Below are 26,891 nucleotides of genomic sequence, written 5' to 3'. Positions count from 1 at the left end.
AATCCAAAGAACTTGGTTTCTTCAACAAACAAAAGACATTTTTTAAAATTTTTGAAGTTGGATGTTCAGTTCATGGGAATTTGTTACACTATTCTTTCTATTCTGGTGTATGTTTGAAATTCATCATTATAAAAAGAAAGAAATATATCTGTGTATCTATGTGAAACAATTAACATACACTTAAAAGTATTTATAAAACAAAAACAATCTTAAAATATTAACATAGGTAGTTAAGAATACACTATACACTTCCATGATATCCTTACATCATGTTTGCCAAAGTCTACACTTGACGTGTTTACTTTTGTGTTAACACTGTTGCCACTATGCAAAAAATCATTGTACATGATGGGCCACAGATTGCGTCAGTACTGCAGCATCAGCCTGGACTGAGTACATGTAGTAATGAGAATGGGGTGGGGATCTTGAACTTCAAGGAAAAAAAAAAGATAAGAATATACTACACACTGCTCACATGAGTTATACTAACAGACCGGGACAGAGCAGCCAGCACTGAAGGGAAAGGGGGGGATTTAAAAACTTTCTCCATTCACACACAGGGTCAAAAGTGTCAAACAAGGACTTCCTGTCGTGGTGCAGTGGTTAGCGAATCCGACTAGGAACCATGAGGTTGCGGGTTCGGTCCCTGCCCTTGCTCCGTGGGTTAAGGATCCAGCATTGCCGTGAGCTGTGGTGTAGGTTGCAGACGCAGCTCGAATCCCACGTTGCTGTGGCTCTGGCGTAGGCCGGGGGCTGCGGCTCCGATTCGCCCCCTAGCCTGGGAACCTCCATATGCCATAGGAGCGGCCCAAAGAAATAGCAAAAAGACAAAAAAAAAAAGTGTCAAACAATAAAAATTACATTTCATCTCAACCCTGCTTATACAATGTTACCCTGAAGACTTCCTCTTATATTAAGTTCCCTCATTCAGTCACATGTGCAAGATGGTTTCATTTATTTTTTCTTCACTTTGTTCTTAAAATGTAACAAGTATATAAATCACAACAAACCAAAAATGTAATATTGATGAATCAAAGCTTCAAGAATGCCTGCTTCTCAACCCCCTAAAAAAAGTGCCAATATAACAAAAATCCAGAAAATTCCATTTATGTGGCTTTAGACTTTAGCAGCAATTGTCTTCAAAAGCTGATAAGACAGAATTTTTCCAACCCTCTGACCATAAAATGAACTGTGAGGAAGAATATAAAGTTAAAAAATTTTAGACTGAAAATACTAAAATTTACATCTTGTGCACTCTTTGAAAAGACGTTATCAGAATTCAAACTCCACCAAAGGACAGAGTAAGCAGGATGATGTACCAGGAAAGAGGCAGAGGCACCCACAGAGGGAGCTTCCAGGATGATGATGGGCACCAGGCACCAAGGGCAATCTCTCCAAACTGCAGCCACGTGATTCACAGGCCAGACATGCTAAAGGCTCTTATCACCAAGATCCCCACTGCCACTGTATCATTTTATCAACCTAAGGACACACTGCTTGAGTGAAGCTAATCCAAATTCCCAATCATACTTGGCTTATTGAACTATGTAATGATGAGGTTCCCTCTCTCCGCTCCCCCTCCCATCCCCTAAATCAGCTGGCTCTCGTCTCACCCTACAGAATATTGTTTTGACCTACTCCTAAAACACTGAGGAGTACCATGGCAAGCTTAGAAGCAAAAAATGCATGTAACTCATGTCCTCTGACCATATTCCTGTCCAGTGCCCAGTACCTGGCCCATACCTCTGCCCTGCCTGATGTCCTGTGTGTAGCTCTGTGTTTCCCAGGACTTACTAACGACCATGCCTACTGACTACTCCAGAAGAACTCATAAACCTCCAGGGTCGCATAGCAGGTTATCCAGAGATGGATTCAGTTTATATTCTCCTGGGAGCTTTTGTCTAAAAGTGGCAATTCTGCCCTGTCCTTACAATAGTTAGTTTTGTGCTTGCTACCTGGTTTCTCAAAAATCAAATCCTACATGTAGAGGACACAGCACTAAGTCATACAACAAAAAAGAAAAACAATGGAATAATGACAGCAGCAATCAGTTACCATGGAAGGTTGCAACTGGGAAAGGGTAAACAGAAGGCTCTCAAAGGTATTTATAACATTCTATTTTTTAATCTGTATAGTGGGGGAAACGTTTGCTTTTTTCATTTTACTACTCTTCTTCAAACTTTAACATATGTTTAATACATCCCATGTGACACAGGACTGCTATCAATGGCTGGATAAGTTGTTCACTGCAGAAAGGGTCTCTCCAAGGAGAAGAGTAGAGTCTGACAGCTCTGCCTAACAAGACCCTACACCCAGGGATAAGGCTGTTTCTGCGCCCACTCCCAAAGGGGCACCTTTTCTCTGCCACTGGTTTGCCAAGCATGTCCCCACAGCACTCTATCTATCTACAGAAGACATCCTTCCCAAATTCACACCAGTCTATTTTTCTTTTTAGAAATGTGCTTCTCAAACTTTAATGTGTACCTAAATGATCCAGGGATCTTGTTAAAATCAAAGTCCTAAATTTAGAAAATCCAGGCAGAAGGGGACCCATTATACTTCTACAAGCTCATAGGTGACACCAGTTGCATGTCCACATGTTACACTACAGTCACAGAATTTAGATTTACACTTTTGGTTATCTAGCTCTCCTAATTAAACTGCAGGTTTCTGGAGTTCCTGTTGTGGCTCAGTGGTTAAAGAACCCAACTAGGATCCATGAGGATGGGGGTTTGATCCCTGGCCTAAATCAGTGGATTAAGGATCCCATGTTGCTGTGGCTGTGGTATAGGCCGGCAGCTATATCTCCGAATGGACCCCTAGCCTGGGACCCTCCATATGCCACAGGTGCAGCCCTAAAAAAAAAAAACAAAAATAAAATAAAATAAAATAAAATAAATTATAGGTTTCAGGAGAGTAGACCTTTGCCTCTTTTGTTTATTCCTATAATTCTTATGCTTGGAACAGAATCCTGCACATAAGTGTTCAATAAATATCTACTAAATTATAAAAAAAGTATTGCTTTCTCAATAAAAATCAAAGCACTTAAAAATATAAAGGCTAAAATATTTGTGTGGTTTTCAAACATTAAAATTAAACCTTACTATTTAAAGTGAAATCAGTGTAACAATTCTCTGAATTTAGAAAAAATGTTTAAAAATCTTAAATTCTAAAGAATCTAAAGAATCTTGTTACAAAAGAGGAACCTGTAGGAAGAGTTCCTCAGATGACAGAGACTTTAAAATCATCATTCCTTAACGCTAAAAACAATACTTTGAAAAAGGTTAACAGTGGAACTGACAGTGATTAACAGCTAAGTCTCAAATGTGAAATACTATTCATTTCAGTACATCTAGCAAAACACAGAGAGTACAGTCTGTATTTGTTGACTGACTGAATCAATGACGGCATAATCAGCAAAAGCAATATGCAACCCAAAATAAATAAAACCAACACCCACTTACCCTAATATCCCTGGCAATCTCACCCAGTTAAAGGGACCATTCACAATTCCTTCAGAACAACTGCTGTAACTGACGCCAGACAGCTCTACATGCCACCCAAAAAGGGTAAAGAGCTAAATGGACTAGATAACAAAGTAGCTGTCTATTAGGCCTCACAAACAGGTCTCTGAGAGAATGGAATACAAAACAAGTAAATTCAAATGAAATTTTAAAAACAAGATAGCCAAGAGCTTGAGATACTGCTTATGGAAGACTGGTCCAAACAGGATGTTTAGAAAGGCATGCTGGGCAACAGAATGGCAATATGAGGCCTAATGGTGGAAAGCTAAAATCTACCCAAAATCCTTCTCACTGAGCCAATACTTACAACAGAGCAGGAAAGGTCTTTTCTTACAGGAAAAAAAAAAAAATGAAAATTTTAAAAACTGTTTTTGGCATTAAAAAATGGGCCAGGAGTTCCCGTCGTGGCGCAGTGGTTAACGAATCCGACTAGGAACCATGAGGTTGCGGGTTCGGTCCCTGCCCTTGCTCAGTGGGTTAACGATCCGGCGTTGCCATGAGCTGTGGTGTAGGTTGCAGACGCGGCTCGGATCCTGCGTTGCTGTGGCTCTGGCGTAGGCCGGTGGCTGCAGCTCCGATTCAACCCCTCGCCTGGGAACCTCCATATGCCGCGGGAGCGGCCCAAGAAATAGCAACAACAACAACAACAACAATAACAACAAAAGACAAAAAAAATAAATAAATAAAAATTAAAAAAAAAAAAAAAATGGGCCAAAGAGCTCCCATCATGACATAGCAGAAACTAATCCAACTGGGAACCATGAGGTTGCGGGTTCTATCCCTGGCCTCACTCAGTGGGTTAAGGATCCGGTGTTGCCGTGAGCTGTGGTGTAGGTCACAGACGCGGCTTGGATCTGGCATGGCTGTGGCTGTGGTGTAGGCCAGCAGCTGTAGTTCTGATTAGACTGCTAGCCTGGGAACCTCCATATGCCGTGGGTGCAGCCCTAAAAAAGCAAAAAAAAAAAAAAAAAAACAGGCCAAGAACTTTGATAAGTGATAAAAATCTACTAAATATACAATATTCTAGAACAATGATAAATTTAAAAAAATATTTACCTTTCCCCTACGTCCATTTCCTCCATCCTGATCTTCCCACTGCCAGTCCACTCCTCGTACCACTCTGGCACCTGCAAAGATCCCTCTGGCTGTAATCTTCTTAGATTTTCTACGAGACTCTAACAGAACCCTAAAAATAAAATCATTTATTTTCAAATTTATATAAAAATAGGTAACAGGAACATTTTTAAAATGACATTATAGAAAAGTTTATTTTGAAAATATAAAAGATTTTTCTTTGTTCTGGTTACTACTATATAACAGTATGTTTCAGGAATACCATCCACATTCCATAGGTTATGACAATGAAGACATTTGTAGCTGGAATAATAATAATGGCTAATATATACTTCCCTTTTCCTATACATAAAAGCACTAACAGAGGTGTAAAATCTGTTATGCTCCTTAAGAAGGTATTGTTATTCATTACATTTGTTTTACAAATGAAGAAACTGTGTCCCAAAGAGATATGTAAATCTGCCCAAGTTAAACTGGAATGGAATCAATACTTTAGGGTATCACTTTACTCTTCACTGATTTAGAGGTAGCAAACTCAAAACCCTACAACTGCCAGGCAGTTGAGGGCTTAAGAAAGACAGCACCAGGAGTTCCCGTTGTGCTAGGAATCCGACTAGGAAGCATGAGGTGGCGGGTTCAATCCCTGGACTCGATCAGTGGGTTAAGGATCGGGCATTGTCGTGAGCTGTGGTGTAGGTCGCAGACACAGCTCAGATCCCATATTGCTGTGGCTGTGGTGTAGGCCAGCGTCTACAGCTCTGATAGGACCCCCAGCCTGGGAACCTCCATATGCTTCGGGTGTGGCCCTGAAAAGACAAAAAAAAAAAAAAAAGAAAGAAAGAAAGAAAGGAAGGAAGGAAGGAAGGAAGACAGCACCCCTGCAATGACAAATGGTAAATGGCATTTGACCTCAAGAGCATGATTTGTATAAAGGGTACAAGTCTTTCCGTGCTTCAGCCAACTACCGCCAGGAACAAATGCAGGCTCTGTGTTGAAAGTCTTTAGAGGAGTGAGGGAGGTTGGGTAATAATTCAAAAACCTGGTTTTCTGTGAAATCACCTGGTTTTATAAAGTTCCAACTGTTCAAAATTCAGAGCACTGTGTATGTCAAGTGGCCCGGATCTGACATACACTAAACTGTCTCCAAAGCAGTGCATAGGAGTTCCCGTCGTGGCGCAGTGGTTAACAAATCCGACTAGGAACCATGAGGTTGTGGGTTCGGTCCCTGCCCTTGCTCAGTGGGTTAACGATCCGGCGTTGCCGAGAGCTGTGGTGTAGGTTGCAGACACGGCTCGGATCCCGCGTTGCTGTGGCTCTGGCGTAGGCCAGCGGCTACAGCTCCAATTCAACCCCTAGCCTGGGAACCTCCATATGCCACTGGAGTGGCCCAAGAAACAGCAAAAAAACAAAAAAATAAAATAAAATAAAATTTTAAAAAGTAGTGCATACCTACAAAAGCCTACGGACCTTGAAAAAGATTTTATACTCAACTATCTAGACCAGCTTGGTTCTCCAAGGCTTTCTACCCCTTATTCTTCTACATCTTTCTCATTTCTAAAAATCAAAAAGATTTTTTTCTTTTATTCTTTTGTTCTACTTTTATCTCACTATTTTATTCATTTTCAGCATGTCTCAACTATACCCTAACTTTAAAAACTGTAAGCAAAAGACAAAAATAAATAATTTGTTGAAAATTACTCCCTTAATAATTAGCAGGTCCAGGATTTGAACCAGGGCAGTCTGACATCAAAATCCATTTTTCTATTATTCCTGTTGGCTCCCTTTCATGGACCTGATTCTTGCTCTTACGCATTAGCAATATCTTCATGACAAAACTCAATCACCTGAAATTCTGCACTCATTTGCAATTAACACCCCTCTCTCTTTGCTCATAAGACACTCAATACTATCTCTATACACAGTCAGAAACACCACATGATAATCACTGATGATCAAATAATCTCTTAGCCTGTAAACTCCTTAGGAATACCATGTCTTACTTATCTTCAAATTTACACAAGTATAGTCTTAATGCTCTGCAGTCTTAATAAATGCCTCTTGCTGCAATAAATGGGCTCTAGGAGTTCCCATCATGGCTCAGTGGTTAATGAACTCAACTAGTAACCATGAGGTTGCAGGTTCAAGCCCTGGCCTTGCTCAGTGGGTTAAGGATCCAGTGTTGCTGTGAGCTGTGGTATAGGTCATAGACGCTGCTCGGATCCCACATTGCTGTGGCTGTGGTATAGGCCAGAAGCTACAGCTCCAATTAGACTCCTAGCCTGGGAACCTCCATGTGCCGCGGGTGAGGCCCTAAAAAAGACAAAAAAAATTAAAATAAATAAATAAATGGGCTCTAATGCTCATCTGACAGCAGTTAATAGAACAGACTGCATATGCAGAAGAAAACAATCAGCCTTTCTTGGGCCACCCTTGCATTTCTAAAGACTGAGCAGTGCCAAGTCTCCATACTAGAGAAAGAATAGCTCAGACTACCTTGGAAAAAACACATGTAGCTCCATCTTCACAGAGCTCTTTTCTCACTATGTGGTAGGCCTTGTCCACACTGAGCCTGCTATCTGCTTCTTCCTGACTAAACCAGCTGTCAGAAGCTACTTCCTAATCTTATTTTTAAGGCTGAATGATATAAAGAATTTGATAGAAACAAGAAGTTGCAACTGGAGAAAAAAATTGATTCCCATACCTCTCACTTCCTGGTGTAGTAATTCTATAAAAGCGATGCCTTAAATGATGTTTATCTCCATGATAACAAACTGTGCACAAATCGTAATTTGTACACTCCGCACATTTCCATCGAATGCCAATGATTGGTTGCTGGCGGCAGGTATCACACATGGTTCCATCATGCTTGATGCCTATTAAAACAGAAATACACGCTTACATTCATTACAACTGTTACTTATTTGAATATTATTCCCCAAGGGAAAAAAAAGAACACACCATTTTACAAATTATTTCAATAAAGCAGGAAATAACATTTCAAATGTTCTATTTCAAGATAACAAATTGTGAATATTTTAATCAGTATAAATTATAGACAAATTAATTTCTATCCCTTTTGTTTCATTAGTAAAAGCACTTCTCAATAGCATTTTTCTTGCTCTCATCCACAAACCGAAACTTAGGTTCAATCCAGAGAAACAAAGAATCCTTTACCACCAAGTAGATATGTCAGACTTCAAGCACACAAAAAGCTTTTGAAGAATGTGAACCTATTCTCCAGGTAAATAATTTCAAAAGCAAAGACAGTTTTATCCTTATTACATCAGAAACAAACTATCAATTAACTTAAGCATTTATTCCTAGGTACTAAAAACTTCCCCATCAACAATACCCAGTTTAATAGGAAATAATATACTATAGTTGAGTTTTGTGTGTGTGTGTGTTTTAAGGAACAAGAGAAAATAAGCACTTGGTAATATAACCTCTACTAAAAATGTTCACATAGATACAGAGTTTCCATCGTGGCTCAGTGGTTAACAAACCGGACTAGTATCCATGAGGACCCAGGTTTGATCCCTGGCCTAGTTCAGTGTGTTAAGGATCCGGCGTTGCTGTGAGCTGTGGTGTAGGTTGCAGACATGACTCGGATCTGGCGTTGCTGTGGCTGTGGTGTTAGCCAGCAGCTACAGCTCCAATTAGACCCCTAGCCTGGGAACCTCCATATGCCACGGGTGTAGCCCCAAAAAGACAGAAAAAAAAAAGTTCACACAGATAGATGAAATAGATATTAGAACTATAAAAGTACCACTATAAAGCATATAAAGTAATGAAATAGGAGTTCCCGTTGTGGTGCAGTGGAAACGAATCTGACTAGGAACCATGAGGCTGCAGGTTCAATCCCTGGCCTCGCTCAGTAGGTTAAACATCTGGCGTTACTGTGAGCTGTGGTGTAGGTCGCAGACGCGGCTCAGATCCTGCATTGCTGTGGCTATGGTGTAGGCGAGTGGCTACAGCTCCAATTAGACCCCGAGCCTGGGAATCTCCATATGCCGCAGGTGCAGCCCTAGAAAGACAAAAGACAGAAAACATAGATATATATATATATATATATAAAACATGACTTGTGTCCTATATATTTAAACTGTTGCACTAAATGGAAAAAACAAAGGTATAAGATCAAGATTCTCATCTATAAATTGAGAAAATACTTACTTTCCTATCTGTTATAGACTGGGAGTTTCCCCCACCAAAAAAAAAAAAAAATTCCGTAAGTTAAAGCTCTAACCTCCAGTGTGATGATATTTGGAGGTGAGGCCTTTGGGAGGTAATTAGGTTTAGATGAGGCAATAAGGCTGGGCCCCCATGATGGGAAGTAGTGTCCTTTTAAGAAGAATGAATAGAAACCAAGGTCTCTCTTTCTCTGCCAAGTGAGGATATAGCAGGAAGGCAGGGAGAGAGTCCTCACTAGGGAACCAAATTGGCCACTACTTTGATTTTGGACTACTCGGCCTCCAGAAATGTGATAAATTCCTGTTGTTTAAATCACCCAGTCTGGGTTGCTGCGCTGTACAGAAGAAATTGACACACTACAAATCATCTATACTTTAATTTTGTAAAATATAATCATTTTTACATAAACAAGGAAACAAAATAAATAGATAAATAAATAAAAAAAAATAAGTCACCTGGTCTGTGGTAGAGTGTTTTGGCAGCCCAAGCAGGCTAAGACAATACAGAGAGGGACACTATAAAGCTAAAGAGATATAACAGAGAGAAACATACTCTGAAAGGCTTTAAAGCAAAATGCAAATATAACGAATTACACTGCACTTAATCTTAACATAGATGTACTAAATATACTAGTCATCTATTTAGTGATCAAAGCCATCATGGAGATCCTGCTGTGGCACAGCAGGTTAAGTACCCAGCATTGTCTCTGAGTGGTGAGGGCTCAATTCCTGGCTCAGGAACTTCTGTATGCTATAGGTGCATCCAAAAAAAAAAAAAGTCATTACATATCCCAAGGAAAAATTAAAGAGCTTAATAAGTTTCTCAATTTTCCCAGAGATGGCATATAACAAATTACCCAACTTCTCCACTGCCATTCTCTAATTACTATTTTATCTCGGTTTTTCCCCAGAGCTATGGCTTCCCTGCAGCTTTGCCTGTCCTCTCGGTTCCTTCGTCTTCACATCAGAATAGCAACAGTGGACACAATAGCCATGCAAGGCAGCCCTATATACCAGTAGCTCATCTACCACTTCTCATTCTGTCTTATGTCCTATGGCTAATTAATTAGACTTATCAATCATGAAAATTATCATCAGCCACAGGCCCAAAAGAAATTATACACTAGTTTAACAAACTGTAAACTAAAATTAAAACCCAAATTTAGGAGTTCCCGTTGTGGTGCAGTGGTTAGCAAATCCAACTGGGAACCATGAGGTTGCGGGTTCGGTCCCTGCCCTTGCTCAGTAGGTTGACGATCCAGCGTTGCCGTGAGCTGTGGTGTAGGTTGAAGACGCGGCTCGGATCCCGCATTGCTGTGGCTCTGGCGTAGGCCGGTGGCTACAGCTCCGATTCAACCCCTAGCCTGGGAATCTCCATATGCCACGGGAGCGGCCCAAGAAATAGCAACAACAACAACAACAGACAAAAGACAAAAGACAAAAAAAAAAATTTATAGCTGCACAACTCAGAAACATCAGCATTCAATAGTACTGTATGTTTCAGTTTTTTAGAATATAAATCAAAAGAATGAAATGCAATTTTCATCTATTCTTCCTTTTCAGGCTATATAAATGAATACACAGGAAAGGATTTGTTTGGTGTTTTTCAATTACATAAGGATTTTTTTAAAGTACTAAATAATCCACAACCTGGCTTATCATCCCATGGCTTACTAAGAATTTACTACATTTTGCTTTAAATCAATATATAGTCAATTCTGTATAGTATCCATTTTAAAAATAAAATTTCATAATTATTCCTGTAATTATTATTTCCCAACACAAACAAAAGTTTACAAAGATAAATTATTCTAGCTCGTATACCAGTATTTTTAAGTATATTCCAAAACCTACCCACAAAGATTCCAAAGAACTGTCATAATTGTCTGACACAGGCTGCTAAAATGAATTTTAAATTTTCATAAAATTGCAACTTTTAATTAAAAAAATGGAAGCAATGAGATCCTGCTGTATAGCACTGGGAACTATATCTAGTCACTTATGACGGAGCAGGATAATGTGAGAAAAAATAATGTATACATGTATGTGTGACTGGGTCACCTTGCTGCACAGTAGAAAACTGACAGAACACTGTAAACAGCTATAATGGAAAAAAATAAAAATCATTAAAATTAGAAAAAAAAGACTGAAAAAAAAATGGAAAGATCACCATATGAGTTTTTTAAAAGTCATCGATCTTAATACTGAAATACAGCTATATCTCAGCTTTATTTACACCAGTTACATTCCTAGAAAACCAAGTGTATACTTAAAATGGAGGAAAGGTATGGCAGATTATAAGGAAAACCACCAATCTAATTCCATTTCGAGTGCTCTTCTGAGAATAATACAACGGCAAGTGACCAGCAAGAGGCAGGTCTGTTTTCCTCCTCCATAGAACCTGGAGAGATATTTACAACTGCCTCAGTAAACATGAGGTGGCAGAAATGACCCTATATGACTTCTGTGCCACTTGTCTGTCTCTCTCCCTCCCCCAGGATGCACGCCCTGCACACCTTGTATTTTAGCACTAAATCCGACTCCCCTGAAGCTGCACAGAGGAGAGACCACAAGGAGAGGCCACAAAGAGGTATAGACAGAGATGCCCAAGGAAGCCTGGCTGTACAAGCCCCTCCACGGTTGGACTCTTCTGGCTGAGGCTTTAGATACTGTGGAGCAGTGACAAGCCATTCCCCACCAAGTCTCTCCAAATCCTTGACTCACAGAAGCCTTAAACATATAAACTGCTTCACACACACCAAGCTTCGGGGTACTTTATCATATAACCATTGTAACTAGAATAAAGCAAGTTAAAAATAAGCTACAATCTTTGTTATAGTTCTTTGCAGTACAATATATCAAAAATAATATAAATTAAAGAGCTAAATATGAAAAAAGGAAACTACAAAAATACTAGAAAAAAAAATAAACACCACATTTTACAATTCTGAGTAAAGTTTCTCTGAGCATGACACAAAGCCTAGAAGTCAAACACACACCCATGAAAGCACACACACACATGACATGTATAAACAAAGAACATTTGAAAACTCCTCCCAACTCTTACAGTGGTTGAGGTACACAGAGGCGGAAGAGGGCATTTTCACATTTTTTTTTCTGTATACACTTCTGAGTTGCTTAGTTTTATTATAAGTATATTAATTTCATAATTCTAAGAAGAAAACACGAGATATCAATTTTTATCTTCTTGAATTGGCAAATAATAAAAAATCATATGTCAGTGTATGTGAAGATGGTGTCAAGAGAGACAGAGTGCACTGACAGGGAACTATAAACTGGTAAAATCTCTGGAAGGTACTTGCAAATGTTTCAAATGCTTCAAAAGACTTTGATCCTGCCTTCAAATTTTTTAAAAAGTAGATCCAATGATACTAAAATTATCTGTAGTGAATAAAAATTTAACATAACTGACATTGAAAATATAGGGCTATTTATGTACAAATTAAGGTAATCCACAGAGGAAAATTCTATGCAGTCAGTACACCATGTTGTAGACAAAATGCTACTGAGATGGTAAACTATTATTTTATAAAGCAGTTTGCAAAGAATTACAGTATAGCACTTTGGTAAATAAATTACATTATATGGAGTTCCCGTTGTGGCTCAGCAGTTAAGGAACATGACTAGGATCCATGAGGACACAGGTTCGATCCCTGGCCTTGCTCAGTGAGTTAAGGATCCAGTGTTGTCATGAGCTGCTGTGTAGGCTGCAGACTTGGCTCAGATCCGGAGTTGCCGGGTGTGGTGTAGGCCAGCACCTAGGGCTCTGATTCGATCCCTAGTCTGGGAGCTTCTATGCCGTGGGTGCAGCCCAAAAAAGCAGACAGACAGACAGACAGACAGATAGATAACATTAACACATGTGCAAAGAATACATGTGCACATATACTAATACATGTGCAAAAAACATATTAGTACACGTACATAGAAAAACTAGAAAGATAACCCCCAAAATGTGCTGATGGGATTGCCCCTTGTGGTGTTTCAAATTCTTGACACTGAGAATTCTAGGAAGCAGCAGGGTGAGTAGGGGCATTTAATAAGCAGGATAAGCATCAGAAATGCTGGTATATGTCACTTATACTTAAAACGAAAGCTACTTTTCCTGTCATGGCTCAGCGGAAACGAATCTGACTAGTATCCATGAGGACAAAGGTTTGATCCCTGGCCTCACTCAGTGGGTTAAGGATCCGCAGACGTGACTCAGATCGTTGCTGTGGCGTGTGGCATAGGCCAGCAGCTACAGCTCCAGTTCGACCCCTTGCCTGGGAACCTCCATATGCTATGGGTGTGGCCCTAAAAAGACTAAATAAATAAATAAATAAAAGTTTTTAAAAATAAAAGCTAAAAGTAAAGACATAAGGAACTCAAAACACACATTTACAGAAACCAACTTTCAGTTACTTTAGCAGTGTGGTATCTAGCTGCTACTGGGAAGTTTTTCTTTTAACTCTTACCGTAACTGAGCTATTCCATGCTTACGTAAAGAAAACATGCCTAACCTAAGTATACTCTTCACTGCCATGTGCCTCAAGTCAGAGTCTAATGTCCCTACCACAAGAAAGCACCAATGACTGAAAACTTCATTACTCATATCAAATAGCAGTTAATAGTAAAAGTCCATAATGGTTAAGTTTCTGAACAAGGTCTCAAATTGGTTTCCTATGTCATCACAAAAAGTCAAATGTACTAAACAAACTGCTATCTACTACACACTAAGTGATGTATCATAAATTATATGCACAGTTCTTCAAATGAGTGTAGATTGATGAAAAGCACAGGGAAAATGTATCCCAACTCCCCTCCTGACCAAAAAAAGAAAAATCCAGTTTTCAGTTATTCCCTAATTTATATATTTTTCAGCTCTAAATTCATTTTCCACAAAGTACACTGACACATTCATGAGCTCATAATCTGAGCCATTACAGGCCTTCTTTAGATGGAAACATTTCAACACTTAATGACAACTGGAAAAAAAAAAAAAAAGCTTTCTACAATTCATGGTAGAAAAGAATACTTCAGGAAAACCACTGATGCACACAAAAGCACATCCAAATCCTTTCTTAGTTCTCACAGTTCAAATGCCAACAAAGCTACTGAACAGCTGTGAAACAGACTAACACTGAGAATTGAAAAAAAGTAAACAAAGCAACCTACTCCACTACCAAAATAAGCAGTACAGAATTGTTAATGAAAATCCAATTAACTGACTTTAAAACAAAAGTTAATATTTAAAGAGAAAGAGCATTAAATGAACAAGTCCAACAGTTTACAGATCCCATAGTTTGGTAGCTTTTTTGTTTCCTCTTACTACACCTGCCCAATTCATTCTCATCTAAAACCACTCCCTCCAGTCTAAACCTACTTAGCCCTGACAAGACTTATTCCTTAAAATTTTAATTTCATAAAACTTAATTCCCTAAGCCAATTAGTGCTTTTTCTCCTTCCTACAAAATAACACATTGCCCCAGAGAGCTAATGCTCTTTCACTTTGCTAAAAGCTTTATGAAGACATCTGCCACCGTTAAACGAACCACCTGATGATAGCTTTTGACTCATTCTAATACTCAAATGACCATCTGCTCTTCATTTTAGTGACATCTCATCTAAATTCAGTAACTTAGAGAATGTAGACAGCTTAAGCCTTTTTGTTGGAAAAATTCAGGAAAACAGTAAAACATGCTAGCCGAGATCAATAATCACAAGTTCTTAAGAGAGTCATGAAAAACAATTCAATTCACAAAGCACTGATTTAGTTAAGAAAAATGTTAAATTTCTAGAGAGAAAAGATGATTGAAAAAGAGAAGGTTCTCATTACAAGGAGTTCATAGATAAAGCACTTCAGCATGGAATAGGAATATCTAAATTATCATTTTGTATAATAGCAAAAGAAAACAAATATTCATTAACAAGAGAGGGAAAACATGTATTAGGTATACAATGGAATACTTAAAATGAATGTTCAAGATACACACAATTCCATATGGATGCTGAATTTTAAATAATAAATGATAATAATAACATAATAATGCTGAATTAAAAATTACACAAGAATAAAACAAGTACTATATAAAGAAATCCATGGGAATTACTAACTTCTAGACAGTGGTTACACCTTAGGAGAGGAAGGAAATGAAACTAGGAAGGACACAGACTGTTTCAATGATATTAGAAATGCTACATATATATATATATATACACACATATATACACACACACACAATTATTTGTATATATATAGATAGATAGATACAATTATATATATATATACATACAATTATTTATGAATCACTTATCTACTTGGATATCTTAAACACTATGTAACTTTAAAACTTTTTTATGGAGTTCCAGTTGTGGCGCAGTGGAAATGAATCTGACTAGTAACCATGAGGTTGCAGGTTCGTTGGCCCTGCTCAGTGGGTTAAGGATCCAGCAATGCTATGAGCTGTGGTGTAGGTCACAGACTCCGCTCAGATCTCGGGTTGCTGTGGCTGTGGCGTAGGCCGAAGCTATAGCTCCAATTAGACCGCTAGCCTGGGAATCTCCATATGCCATGGGTACAGCCCCAAAAAGACAAAAAAAAGACAGAAAGAAAGAAATTGGCTGAAGTATAATTAAAATTCCTAATGAGGGCAAGGCCTTTGTGACCTTCCAGTTGCTTAGTATACTCCACATTCCTTACTCTTGAGAAGCAGTTAATTAATGAAAATAAGATTGTTATTATTTCTTTTGGCCAAGCCCGCAGCACGTGGAAGTTTCCGGGCCAGGGATGGAACCCATGCCACAGCAGCAATCCAAGCTGCTGCAGTGACAATGTCAGATTCTTAACCCACTGCACCACAAGAGAACTCCAGATTGTTGTTATTAATAATACTAGCCACTATTTAAATCAGTAGCAAGCTAGGTGCTTCACATAAATTTTATTTAATCTTCCCAACAACACTAGAAGGTAGGCATTCTTATTCTCATTTATAGATGAAGAAACTGAGGTTATTAAGTCACACATTAGTAATTGAATAGAATTGAATAGGCCCAAATTCAAACCTATGCGAGTCTGATTACAAAGTTTGGCCTTTTATGCTCTTCATTCTACCAGGGTGAAGAATAATTACATATCTAGGCCATAGTGTTTCCCATTCAGCCTAATGGATTCAAGATATAAGTTATTAAATCCAATTCTGATATATTCGAATAAATCTCAAAGAGATACATTTTAAAAACTAAAAAGATTATCTACTTCTCAGTTAATTTTAATAGCTTAGTAGAGTGAAAAACCATCGATTTCCAGCAGACTATTGTTAATGAGTTAAGGAGATGTCTTTGAAAGCATCTCACCCCAAACCTACAACTCCCTCATCATATCTTTTCTGTTGGACAAGTTATTCTCTCCTCTATTTTTGCAGCCTCTGCTACTCTATTATAAGCTTGCATAATAAACTTACAATCATACCTCACACAGTCCAAACAAAAGAAACAAGGTGTCAAATTAGGCATACAACTGGCAATTTTAGTAATATATATTTATTTTAGCATTTGTTACACAAGAGTTGAAAATTAATGAGGTCAAACAAAAATGAGAATTTTATCCACTTTATTTTTTCCTGCTAGTAGGTAAAAATTCATTATTTCATTTTAGAAGCAAACATGTACCTGGATCTACACACCTTAATTTTACAGGTGAAGAATTAAGGTTCAAAGAGACTAATGTTACAAAGAAGGAAAAAAAAGTCTGACAAACCTGGATTTGAATCTCCACCATCAATTAATTACTTATGACATCTTGGGTAAGTTAGTTCATTCCTCATAGCTGTTTTCTTATCAGTAAAATGAAGGCTATCAAATAACATTTTCATGAGGATTAAATAAGATAAAGTATGTAAAAAGCTTATTAGCACAGTTCCTGACACATGAAGGAGCTCAATAAATTTTAGTCCATTTCCCCTAGTTAACCAGCCCACGTGATAAAATCCAAAATGAATACAGACCTTAATTTCCCTACTAACCTAGTACCTTTTCCATTACTCCATGAAGAGACCAAGGAAGAGGGGTGAGCAAAGCATCATGATGCAAAATATTACAATCCTAAGCTTTTATGGCTTATCATCAATAGCCCTGCAAAATTTCTAAAACCCAATGACTTTTTTTTTAATATAAAAAAGTTTTCACCCTGTTTCTTGCCTTTTTAGGAACAAAATTATCATCAAGAAGATAATCCCACCCCAGGAGAAAGCCATAGCATATACTCTTATCAGGAGAATATAAACTAATCCTAACCACAGCAAGCATCTGCAAAAGTAAATAAGCTTCCAAAAGTACTCCAAAGCCAGAAATGGATGTCTGGACTACCTGCTGTGTTCCATTATCTCCACCATTAATTTAAACCTCACTTTCTCTTAGGTGGCTCTACAAATTCATTTATAAGCTAGTTGCTTACAGAGTTAAGAGCCATTCTCCCTCAGAAACAAAGTTTTAAAGATAACTAAGGTAGCAAACTATTTCATAATTACATAGCACTTATCCATGGGCAAAGATAAAAACTGTTACTGTGGTCATAGGGCTCCATCTCAGGAAATGGTTTAATCCTTGTCATGCAAACATGATGGTTAAAAAAGGCAAGGTAAATTGGGATGGGGCACACCAAAGTACATGAGTAAAGAAATGGGCTTAGGAGAATGAGAAGGAATGTTCTAAAAAAGTTCCTACAGATACTTAAAATGCATAAGCTCCTCCTGCCTGGTGACTCAGTGCAATGGTTTCCAAAGTAAGGTACATGACCTGGGAAACATAGAAGTGATCCTCTGAAATGCAAGAAGAAAACCCACAATCTCATCTGGAGATCCAAAATTCCAAAACTCTAAGATAGTCTGTGAATGAGCAGCAAACTCACTTAATGGTAAATCCTGACCCAAAGAAGAGGCACATAGTCTTTATTTACTCCCTTAGTATAATTATTCATATGCTTCCTGCAGAAATATCAGTGTATCTGACAACAGGGTGGTGCTGTGGACCTGGAAGTGAATGGCAAACACATTGTATTACAGCAAAATACTATAAAATCCAAAAGTTTAGGAACTCAGTCCCAAGTATACTGAATAAAGGATTAAATACTTCTATTAAAACTTTTATGTTTACCTTTTTTGCCTAAAAAAGTCTAAGAATGGGAGTTCCCGTCGTGGCGCAGTGGTTAACGAATCCAACTAGGAACCATGAGGTTGCAGGTTCGGTCCCTGCCCTTGCTCAGTGGGTTAATGATCCGGCGTTGCCGTGAGCTGTGGTGTGGGTTGCAGACGCGGCTCGGATCCAGCGTTGCTGTGGCTCTGGTGTAGGCTGGTGGCTGCAGCTCCGATTCAACCCCTAGCCTGGGAACCTCCATATGCAGTGGGAGCGGCCCAAGAAATAGCAAAAAAAAAGACAAAAAAAAAGTCTAAGAATGAAATTAGTTTACTAATTGTACACTACCAGCACCCTCGGTGGGCCCCCACAAAAAAATCACACATCACACACAGAATACAGGTGTACTGAGGTGGGGGTTTTGGAGTATTAGGGCCTCACAATGATGCTCACTTCTAGTGAAGACATGCTGCATCTTTTTGTACCCAGTTAAGCAGACTTGTGGAATTTGTTCTAATGATACAAAACATGTTAATTATCTTGAGACAAAGTGCTTTGTCAAAATTAAGAATGAATTCCATACTTTTTTTTTTTTTTTTTTACGAAATAAGCATTCCCAAATTGTACACCTTTTCTGGAATGAAAAGTGGTTGTTAGTGGTATGCTCCCTCTAGAAGATTTTTTTTTTTTTTTTTGCTTCTTAGGGCCATACCCACAGCATATGGAAGTTCCCAGGCTAGGGGTCAAATCAGAAGGAGCTACAGCTGCTGGCCTATACCACAGCCACAGCAACATGGGATCTGAGCCTTGTCTACAACCTACATCACAGCTCACAGCAATGCCAGATTCCCAACACACTGAGCGAAGCCAGGGATGGAACCCGTATCCTCATGAATACTAGTTGGATTCATTTCCGCTGTTCCATGATGGAAACTCCCTACATTTTTTTAAAAAACTAAACTCATGTGGAGTTCCTGTCGTGGCGCAGTGGTTAACGAATCCAACTAGGAACCATGAGTTTGCGGGTTCAATCCCTGGCCTTGCTCAGTGGGTTAAGGATCTGGTGTTGCTGTGGCTGTGGTGTAGGCTGGCAGCTACAGCTCTGATTAGACCCCTAGCCTGGGAACCTCCACACGCCACGGGTGCGGCCCTAAAAGAAACCAAAAAAAAAAAAGAAGAAGAAGAAATGCACTTCCTCCCTTTGGATCTATTATCTATCTCTATCAGGTATCCTGAAAGCTAAAGCATCCAACAAAACCGAGAATGAAAAAAAAAAAAACAAATTTTGACTCAGACTTGATTTACTAACATACTAATGAAGAAAAATCACATTGCTCTTATATAAAAACATATAAATATTTTGATGAGATGAGAAGCAAAATACCAAAATACCACCCCAAGGTTAAATCCTTTCAGTCTAAGTGTCTATCCTTTTTCTACATATTTTCCATTAAAAAAGCTTTAGTCTTTTTTTCAAACTCACATAAAAAGCATTATCTAGGAGTTCCCGTGGCGCAGTGGTTAACGAATCTGACTAGGAACCATGAGGTTGCAGGTTCGGTCCCTGCCCTTGCTCAGTGGGTTAACGATCCGGCGTTGCCGTGAGCTGTGGTGTAGGTTGCAGACGCGGCTCGGATCCCGAGTTGCTGTGGCTCTGGTGTAGGCCGGTGGCTACAGCTCCGATTCGACCCCTAGCCTGGGAACCTCCATATGCCGCAGGAGCGGCCCAAAGAAATAGCAAAAAGAACAAAAAAAAAAAAAAAAAGCATTATCTACAGTATTTCATTGAAATCTACTTTTGCACTCACCATATCTTTGGTACATATAGGCCAGTTCTTTTATTTTAACTGTTAATATTTTATTGTATGGGAGTCATGCAACATAACATACTCATTACATATAAATTTTCATTACTTTCCAAATTATTGCTTTTATAAACAATACTGTAATGAACTTACTTATACATACCTCTTTATGACTGTGCTTGAGAATCTTGTGAATATAACACTAGAAGTAAATTCTTTTTTTGCTTTTTAGGGCTGCACTTGCAGCATATGGAAGTACCCAGACTAGGGCAGAATCAAAGCTGCAGCTGCCACAGCAACACAGGATCTGAGCCCCAACGGTGACCTACACTGCACCTCACTGCAATGCTGGATCCTTAACCCATTGAACAAGGCCAGGGATCAAACCCACGTACTCATGGATTCTAACTGGGTTTGTTACTGCTGAGCCACAACAGGAACTCCTAGAAGTAAATTTTAATGCAGGGTATATGCATATTTGAAGTTTACAAAATGTTGCCAAATTGCTTCTCAAAGTGGTTGTACCAATTTACAATCCCACCAGCAGCTTGAGAGTTGTTGATTTCCCAATATTCTTTATCAATACATAATATTTTTAGTATGTATCAAATGAATGGAGTGAAATCTCTTTTAATTTCTATTTCCCAGGTTAGCTGTGAGTTAGCTGTATGAAGAGTTATTAGCTCTATAATGTCAAATCAAATTTTCAAAGTTAGAGGAAAATTTATATTTAAATTGACTAATTCATTTATTTTATAGATAAAGGAAAAGCTAACTAGCTGTCATCCAATTTCTAACTGAAATTTTTCTTTCACACCAGGTAATGTAATTTTCTGCATAAATATTAATAGGCCAATTTTTCTATGTCATAAAACAAAAGAAACTTTATAAATAAGGTGAGACTTCAGTAATTTGAATATTGGGTAGGATATGATAGTTTAGTAGATATGATCATGTCATATCTTCTGCCAACGTCAGAGCCTGGCTTCAAGAGCCCAGGATGAGAGGGCTTTTGAGCCACTGTTTGAAACAAAACATAAAAATTAAGAACCCCAATAAAGTAAAAAAACAATACCATGATAGTAAAGGCTGACCAGCTGGAGAACTGACCGCCTCATGTGCAGCTCAATTACTTACTCTGACAGCATAAGATCTAAAATAGGACAGGTATGTTTCCTTAAAGGAGGCTAAATTATGTACAATATACTACCTGTTACATACTGGATACACAAACAGAAAACCATTAATGTCCGACCATAGTGTTACCTTAAGTTAATCAAATAACAATATCACAAACTAAAATAAACCATTTAAATTGATTTCAATTTCCTAGTCAATTTTCCCTCAGGAAAACCAGTATAAATGGTAATTATTTCTGAACTACTATACTATAAGTGGAAGAGAGAATGATGGAGAAAAGCAAGGCCTGACTCTTTAATCCTATACCTGCCATTCACCTGATCTGAATGGACAAGTTTCTTCCTCTCTCCAAGCCTTAGTTTCCTTTTATCTGTGTTAGGATATCTATCTAACATCAGATCAAATGAGTCTAAAGCTCTTTGAAAAGATTATTTCATTCAGAAAATATTCACCCACAGCCATGGTTTTGCTAGAAAACAGAGATACAAGGAACACACTCTCTCCCTCTCTCTCTCTCCCCACCCTTTCCCCTCAAACTCATAATCTAGTGTAAAAGACAATTACAGCATAGCATGCCTGTGGCAGTAGACAGAAACACAAGAGCACACTTCGATCACACTGACCAGCAATTAAAGTAGGTGGAGGAGAGACCCTAGTGGACAGCTTCCTAGAAATATACCCCCAAAGAAACATCTAATCCAACCAGAGGGATAATGCAGTAAAGTTTAGAATCTATATATTAGGACAGCATTATATATGCAAACAAATACATACATTAGAAAGCTGTTTCATGTTCCTTTATTTTCCCCTTTCTCCCCACTCAGTAATGTCAATCTCTATGAGACATATATTACTGACATACAATGAAGACTTGGAATCAGCTGAGGGGAAAAGGAGACAATAAAGACTGTGGACATCTCAAACAAACAAGCATCCTGCTATTCAAAGTGTATCCATGAGCCAGCATCATCTGCATCATCTGAGGACTTTTAGAAATACTCTTGCTGAATACCATACCTACTGAATCTGAATCTGCACTCTTAAAGGTTCCTAGGTAATCTGTGTGCTTCCTCTCTGTCTGAGAAGTACTGACAAAGGGGTAACTATTTCTTGAGCTCTTCAAGTTGATTCCTTGAGCTCCTCAGTTCAACCAAGCTGTGTGGAATTTTAAAACTAGAAAGACTTTCATCATTTAAAACATGGTTTTAGTAGATGAAGATAAAAAGGAAAAGGCATTTTACAAAGTCTTTAAAATAGATAGAATCCAGGAGTTCCCGTCATGGTGCAATGGAAACAAATCTGCCTAGCAACCATGAGGTTGCAGGTTCGATCCCCGGCCTCGCTCAATGGGTTAAGGATCTGGCGTTGCCATGAGCTGTGGTGTAGGTCGAAGATCTGCCATGGCTCAGATCTGCCATTGCTGTAGCTGTGGCTGGCAGCAACAGCTCGGATTAGACCCCTAGCCTGGGAACCTCCATATGCCTCAGGTGCAGCCCTAAAAAGACAAAAGACCAAAAAACAAACAAACAAAAGAATCTGTAGGAAAATCAAGTTTTCCCTGCAGATGCCATCAGTAAAAAACATCTCACAAATATCTTATCCTTTCCAAGTCTGGCATCCTATTCACCAAACATTGTTCGCACAAGTCCTGTTTTTTCCTAGGGCTCTGTCCTCTGATAATACTCTTTTCTCCTATAGTTCTAGAAACAGATCAGGAGAGAAATAGGGAACCTCAGAAAAGAAAAGCTGAGGGTTATTAATTCATTTCACTTTTTTATCCAGAGTGAGCATTTCTAGACCTTCAATTGAACCTGGTCCACACATGACCTAGGAAGTACTCTTTGCTTGAAAAGGACAAAGAACTGGCCCCAAAACAGTCAGCAACACCAGAAGCAGGTTTTGTTAAACTTATACCTCTAACTTTCGTTATCTATATTCAGGAGGGGGTGGAAAGAACTTTAATATGAAACCCAAATTCATTTTCTCCACTCTTTCTGTAATCAACTGACCAAAAACCAAGCATTAAATAAATACACATTTATTTAATGCATTAAATAAAAACACATTTTTCTGGAGTTCTGTGGCACAGTGGGTTAAGGATCAGCATTGCCTAAGCTGTAGTGTAGGTCACAGCTGTGGCTCAGATTCAATCCCTGGCCCAGGAACTTCTATATGCCACAGGGATCCTTGTGGATCCACTGAGCCACCAGGGAACTCCCATAGGTTTTCTTTTGAAGAAACTTTATTTTCTTGCTTTATTTGCTTGACATTTTCTCCAGAAGTGCTTTTAAAATTTAGCCAACAGAATCAGATAAACAAGATGAATTGCTATGCAAAAAACATTAAATAACATGTAAAATTACCTTATAAATTAAACTAAGATTTTAAAACCTCTGAAAAATGCCTATTTTTACATAATATAAACTATTTATATGACAGATATACTCCATACTAAAAAACATAACGACAGCATTAATATTCCTTAAAAAATTGCTGTAGTACAGGATTTGTTGCACTTTACCTTTACCCTGGAAAGATATTTAAAACACCCCATAAACCTACAATTACTGATCCCAAGATGCCTCCAAATTATTGAGCTGTGGTCAAACTTTAGCTTGAGCCAACATGATAAAATTTTAAGAGTAAGCAGAAACAGGTACATGCCCCACAGTGTTGCTAGAAGGGTAAATTGGTAAAATGTTTTCAGAGGGCACTTAGTCAACATCTGCCAAAAAGTTAAATATGTTACCCTTTGACATGCAATTCCACTTCTGAAGTACTTAGTGCACATGCACAAGGATATATGTACAAGGATTTATTCACTGCATCATTGTAAATAAGAAGTCTGGGAGTTCCCACTGTAGTGCAAAGGGATCAGCACCCCAGCTCAGAACAGCCGGTTAAAACGATCCAGTACTGCCGCAACTACAGCACAGGTTGCAAATGTGGCTAGGATCTGATCCTTGGCCTAAGAACTCCATATGCTGCAAGGCAGCCAAAAATGGAAAAAAACAAACAAAAAAAAGAAACGGTATAAATGCCCATCAACAAAACACTGGTTAAACAAATACTGCATCCAGTCACTGGAATATTATGCAGCTACAAAAGAATAGGATAGACCTATATGTGCTAACATGGAACAATCACCAATATGTGCTATTAATCTAAGAAACAAGTGTGCAGGAGTTCCCATCGTGGCGCAGTGGTTAACGAATCCGACTAGGAACCATGAGGTTGTGGGTTCGGTCCCTGCCCTTGCTCAGTGGGTTAAGGATCCGGCAATCCGGCGTTGCCGTGAGCTGTGGTGTAGGTTGCAGACGTGGCTCGGATCCCGCGTTGCTGTGGCTCTGGTGTAGGCCAGTGGCTACAGCTCTGATTCGACCCCTAGCCTGGGAACCTCCATATGCCGCGGGAGCGGCCCAAAGAAACAGCAAAAAGACAAAAAAAAAAAAAAAGAAAGAAACAAATGTGCAGAAGAGAATATAGTGCTTTATTGCCATCTGTGCTTTAAAAGGGTTGCTGATTTACAATACACATGCTTGCAAAGAATAGAGTATTCTGTAAGAACACACAAGAAACTGGTAACATGGCAACCTCTTTTGTACTGCTGAGCCTTTTCTTTTGTTTCTACACATACATCCTCTTCAACATTTGAAAACCCAGATAAGAGGAGTTCCCTTGTGGCACAGTGGGTTAAGCACTGTCGCTGCTGTGGCACAGGTTCAATTCCTGGCCCGGAACTTCGACATGCCTCAGACATGGCCAAAAAAATAAATTAAATTAAAATACAGCTAAGAAACATAATTTTATTAACTATTTTTTCAAAATCTGCACTGTCTTGTGTTAATTTCCTTTTTATTGCTGCTAACAATAACTATGTAACTATTTCAGGATTTGTTAGAGTTTGCCAAACTCAATCCTAAAGCTTCAGAATAAACTTATTTAAGCATTCTGGTTTGTTTTTGTTTTTGTTTTTTGCTTTTTAGGGCCACACCCACTGCATATGGAGGTTCCCAGGCTGGGAGTCCAATCAGAGCTACAGCTGCCAGCTTATGCCACAGCCAGAGCAATGCCAGATCCGATCTGCGTCTGCGACCTACACCACAGCTCATGGCAACGCGGGATCCTTAACCCACTGAAGGAGGCCAGGAATCGAACCCGCATTCTCAGGGATCTTACTCAGGTTCGTTAACCACTGAGCCACGATGGGAACTCCTGAAAATTTTCAAACTTTAAATTTGAACTATTTCCTACTGAACAAAGTATCAAGGATAAATCTATGTGAACATGAATTCAAGTAAATTATTTTATGAGAGGAGGCTTTCAGTCTATCATATTATATTAAAGAGTCAATAACAAACAGTTCCCTGAAATTTGGTGAATCAAGGACACTGACTCACTGCTGTGTTAATGGATAAGTCTCTGATACAAACTTACATATGAACTGAGATGTTAAAATACATATACATACCAGGTGTCCCTTATACCTATCTTTCACTTGAACAGAGTATTTAACACAAAGATATAATTCAACAGCTTAAACTTTTTCCGTTCGTTGGTATAAATATATACGAGGAAACATTGAGGATGAAAAATCATTGCACAAAGTACCAAGTAGCATTCAGCTACTGAACTCCAAGTCTTTTTAGGTGTTGGGGGGAGGGGGAGGGCATCTCAACAAATCTGAGGTACCAATGGCCCCTCGGCAATTGTAACCCATCAACTACGCACCATATGGCAAGGCAAGCCTCCCTTCGGACATTTATCACTCGGTGGCTGATTAATTTCAATGGCTTGTTAGAAAGGCCTCTCCAGATCCCTTCCCTAGAGAAGGAGGGGAAGTGTCTGTTGTTTTCCCGATGCTTTGTGTCTTCAGGCTTGAAAGCATCCCGGTGAGGCTGCTGCCACCTTTTCTCTTGCGAATTGAGTGCAGGGAATTGGGGCGGGGGAGGGGTCTTCTCTGTAAGTTTTTGTTTACCAGGTAAAGAACCTAAAATTCTTTTGACTCGTTCTCTTTCCGCTCCAGCCCGGCGCTGAGGGCGAGGCGTTCAAGCCTCGCGACGCACTTCTCCCCGGCCTCCCCCTTTCCCCAACGCGCGCAAGCCGGGGGCCAGGTGGCCGCCGCTTACCGGTGGGCGCGCTGTCCAGGATGCGCAGGTCGTAGGCCCCGGAGCAGCGGTAGTTGGCCGCGGTGCCGTTGTCCCACACCACCACCACCTCCTCGGGGCTCTCGAAGCTCCGGACCGTGCCCACATGGCCCTCGCCGCCGTCCTGCTTCCCCCACTTCCAGTCCGGGCCGCGCACTACTCGGGCGCCGACCCCTTCCACCATCACCCGGTTATTCCTGGAGTTACTCATCGGGGCCCCAGCGGTGGGCTCCGCCGCCGCCGCCGCCGCCGCTGCCGCCGGAGGGCCCGTGAGGGAGTTGGGCCCCGGCCGGACTCTCGGCGCCGGCGGGGGCGGCAGCGAGCCCCGGGGAACGTGGGAATAACTCACGGGGGCGGCGGTGCAGTCACCGCCAAGCCCACAGCCGCTCCCCAGCCGTTGCCGCCGCCGCCGCGCCCCCCGCTCGGACTGGAGGCCCGACTGCAGCGGCTCGGAGGCGGCGGCGGCGGCGGCAGGCGGGCAGAGGGGAGGGGGCCGTGGGCGGGGACTCCCCCGCTTCCTCCGGGCTCCCGGACCGGGCTACAGCGACGGAAGCCAGGAAACCACGCTCTCCCCCGGCCGGGAGCGCAGGGAGCGCGGGGGGCCGGGGGAGGCTAGCCCGGGAGAGACGGCGCGGTCGGCGGAGAGCAAGCCTAACTGCTGGCCTGTTTTCTCCCCCAGGCCCTTGCTCCAGGGTGGACGCCCGAGCGCCGGCGCCGCCTCCTCCCCCGTGGGCAGTGATGGTACCTCCCGGCGTCCGGCTAGCGTCCGGGCCCAGGGGCCCCCTTCTCTCTGCCCCCGCGCACGCCGCCGCGCTCCGCCCCTCCACAGAGTCCCTGCCCGGCGAGAGCGGCTCCACATCCGGGTACTGGAGCACCCAA

General features: G+C 40.2%; 1 protein-coding gene across 1 annotated transcript in view; it reads right to left on the bottom strand.

Annotated features, from left to right (window-relative positions):
- MIB1 (MIB E3 ubiquitin protein ligase 1) overlaps window positions 1–26,239 on the bottom strand; it is a 123,334-nt gene extending 97,095 nt beyond the window's left edge. Inside the window, exons 1-3 of the mRNA XM_047793887.1 lie at window positions 25,995–26,239; window positions 7,300–7,471; window positions 4,581–4,710 (exon numbers count right to left, since the gene is read on the bottom strand). Of these exons, the coding sequence (XP_047649843.1) occupies window positions 4,581–4,710; window positions 7,300–7,471; window positions 25,995–26,223 (531 nt within the window). The 5' untranslated portion in view covers window positions 26,224–26,239. The remainder of the gene's footprint in view (window positions 1–4,580; window positions 4,711–7,299; window positions 7,472–25,994) is intronic.
- Between the last annotated feature and the right edge of the window lie 652 nt (window positions 26,240–26,891).

Source organism: Phacochoerus africanus, chromosome 8, assembly GCF_016906955.1.
Source record: "Phacochoerus africanus isolate WHEZ1 chromosome 8, ROS_Pafr_v1, whole genome shotgun sequence".
Classification (NCBI taxonomy): Eukaryota; Metazoa; Chordata; class Mammalia; order Artiodactyla; family Suidae; genus Phacochoerus; species Phacochoerus africanus.
The sequence above is the reverse complement of the archived record's forward strand: the minus strand, read 5'-3'. Positions and strand labels throughout refer to the sequence as shown.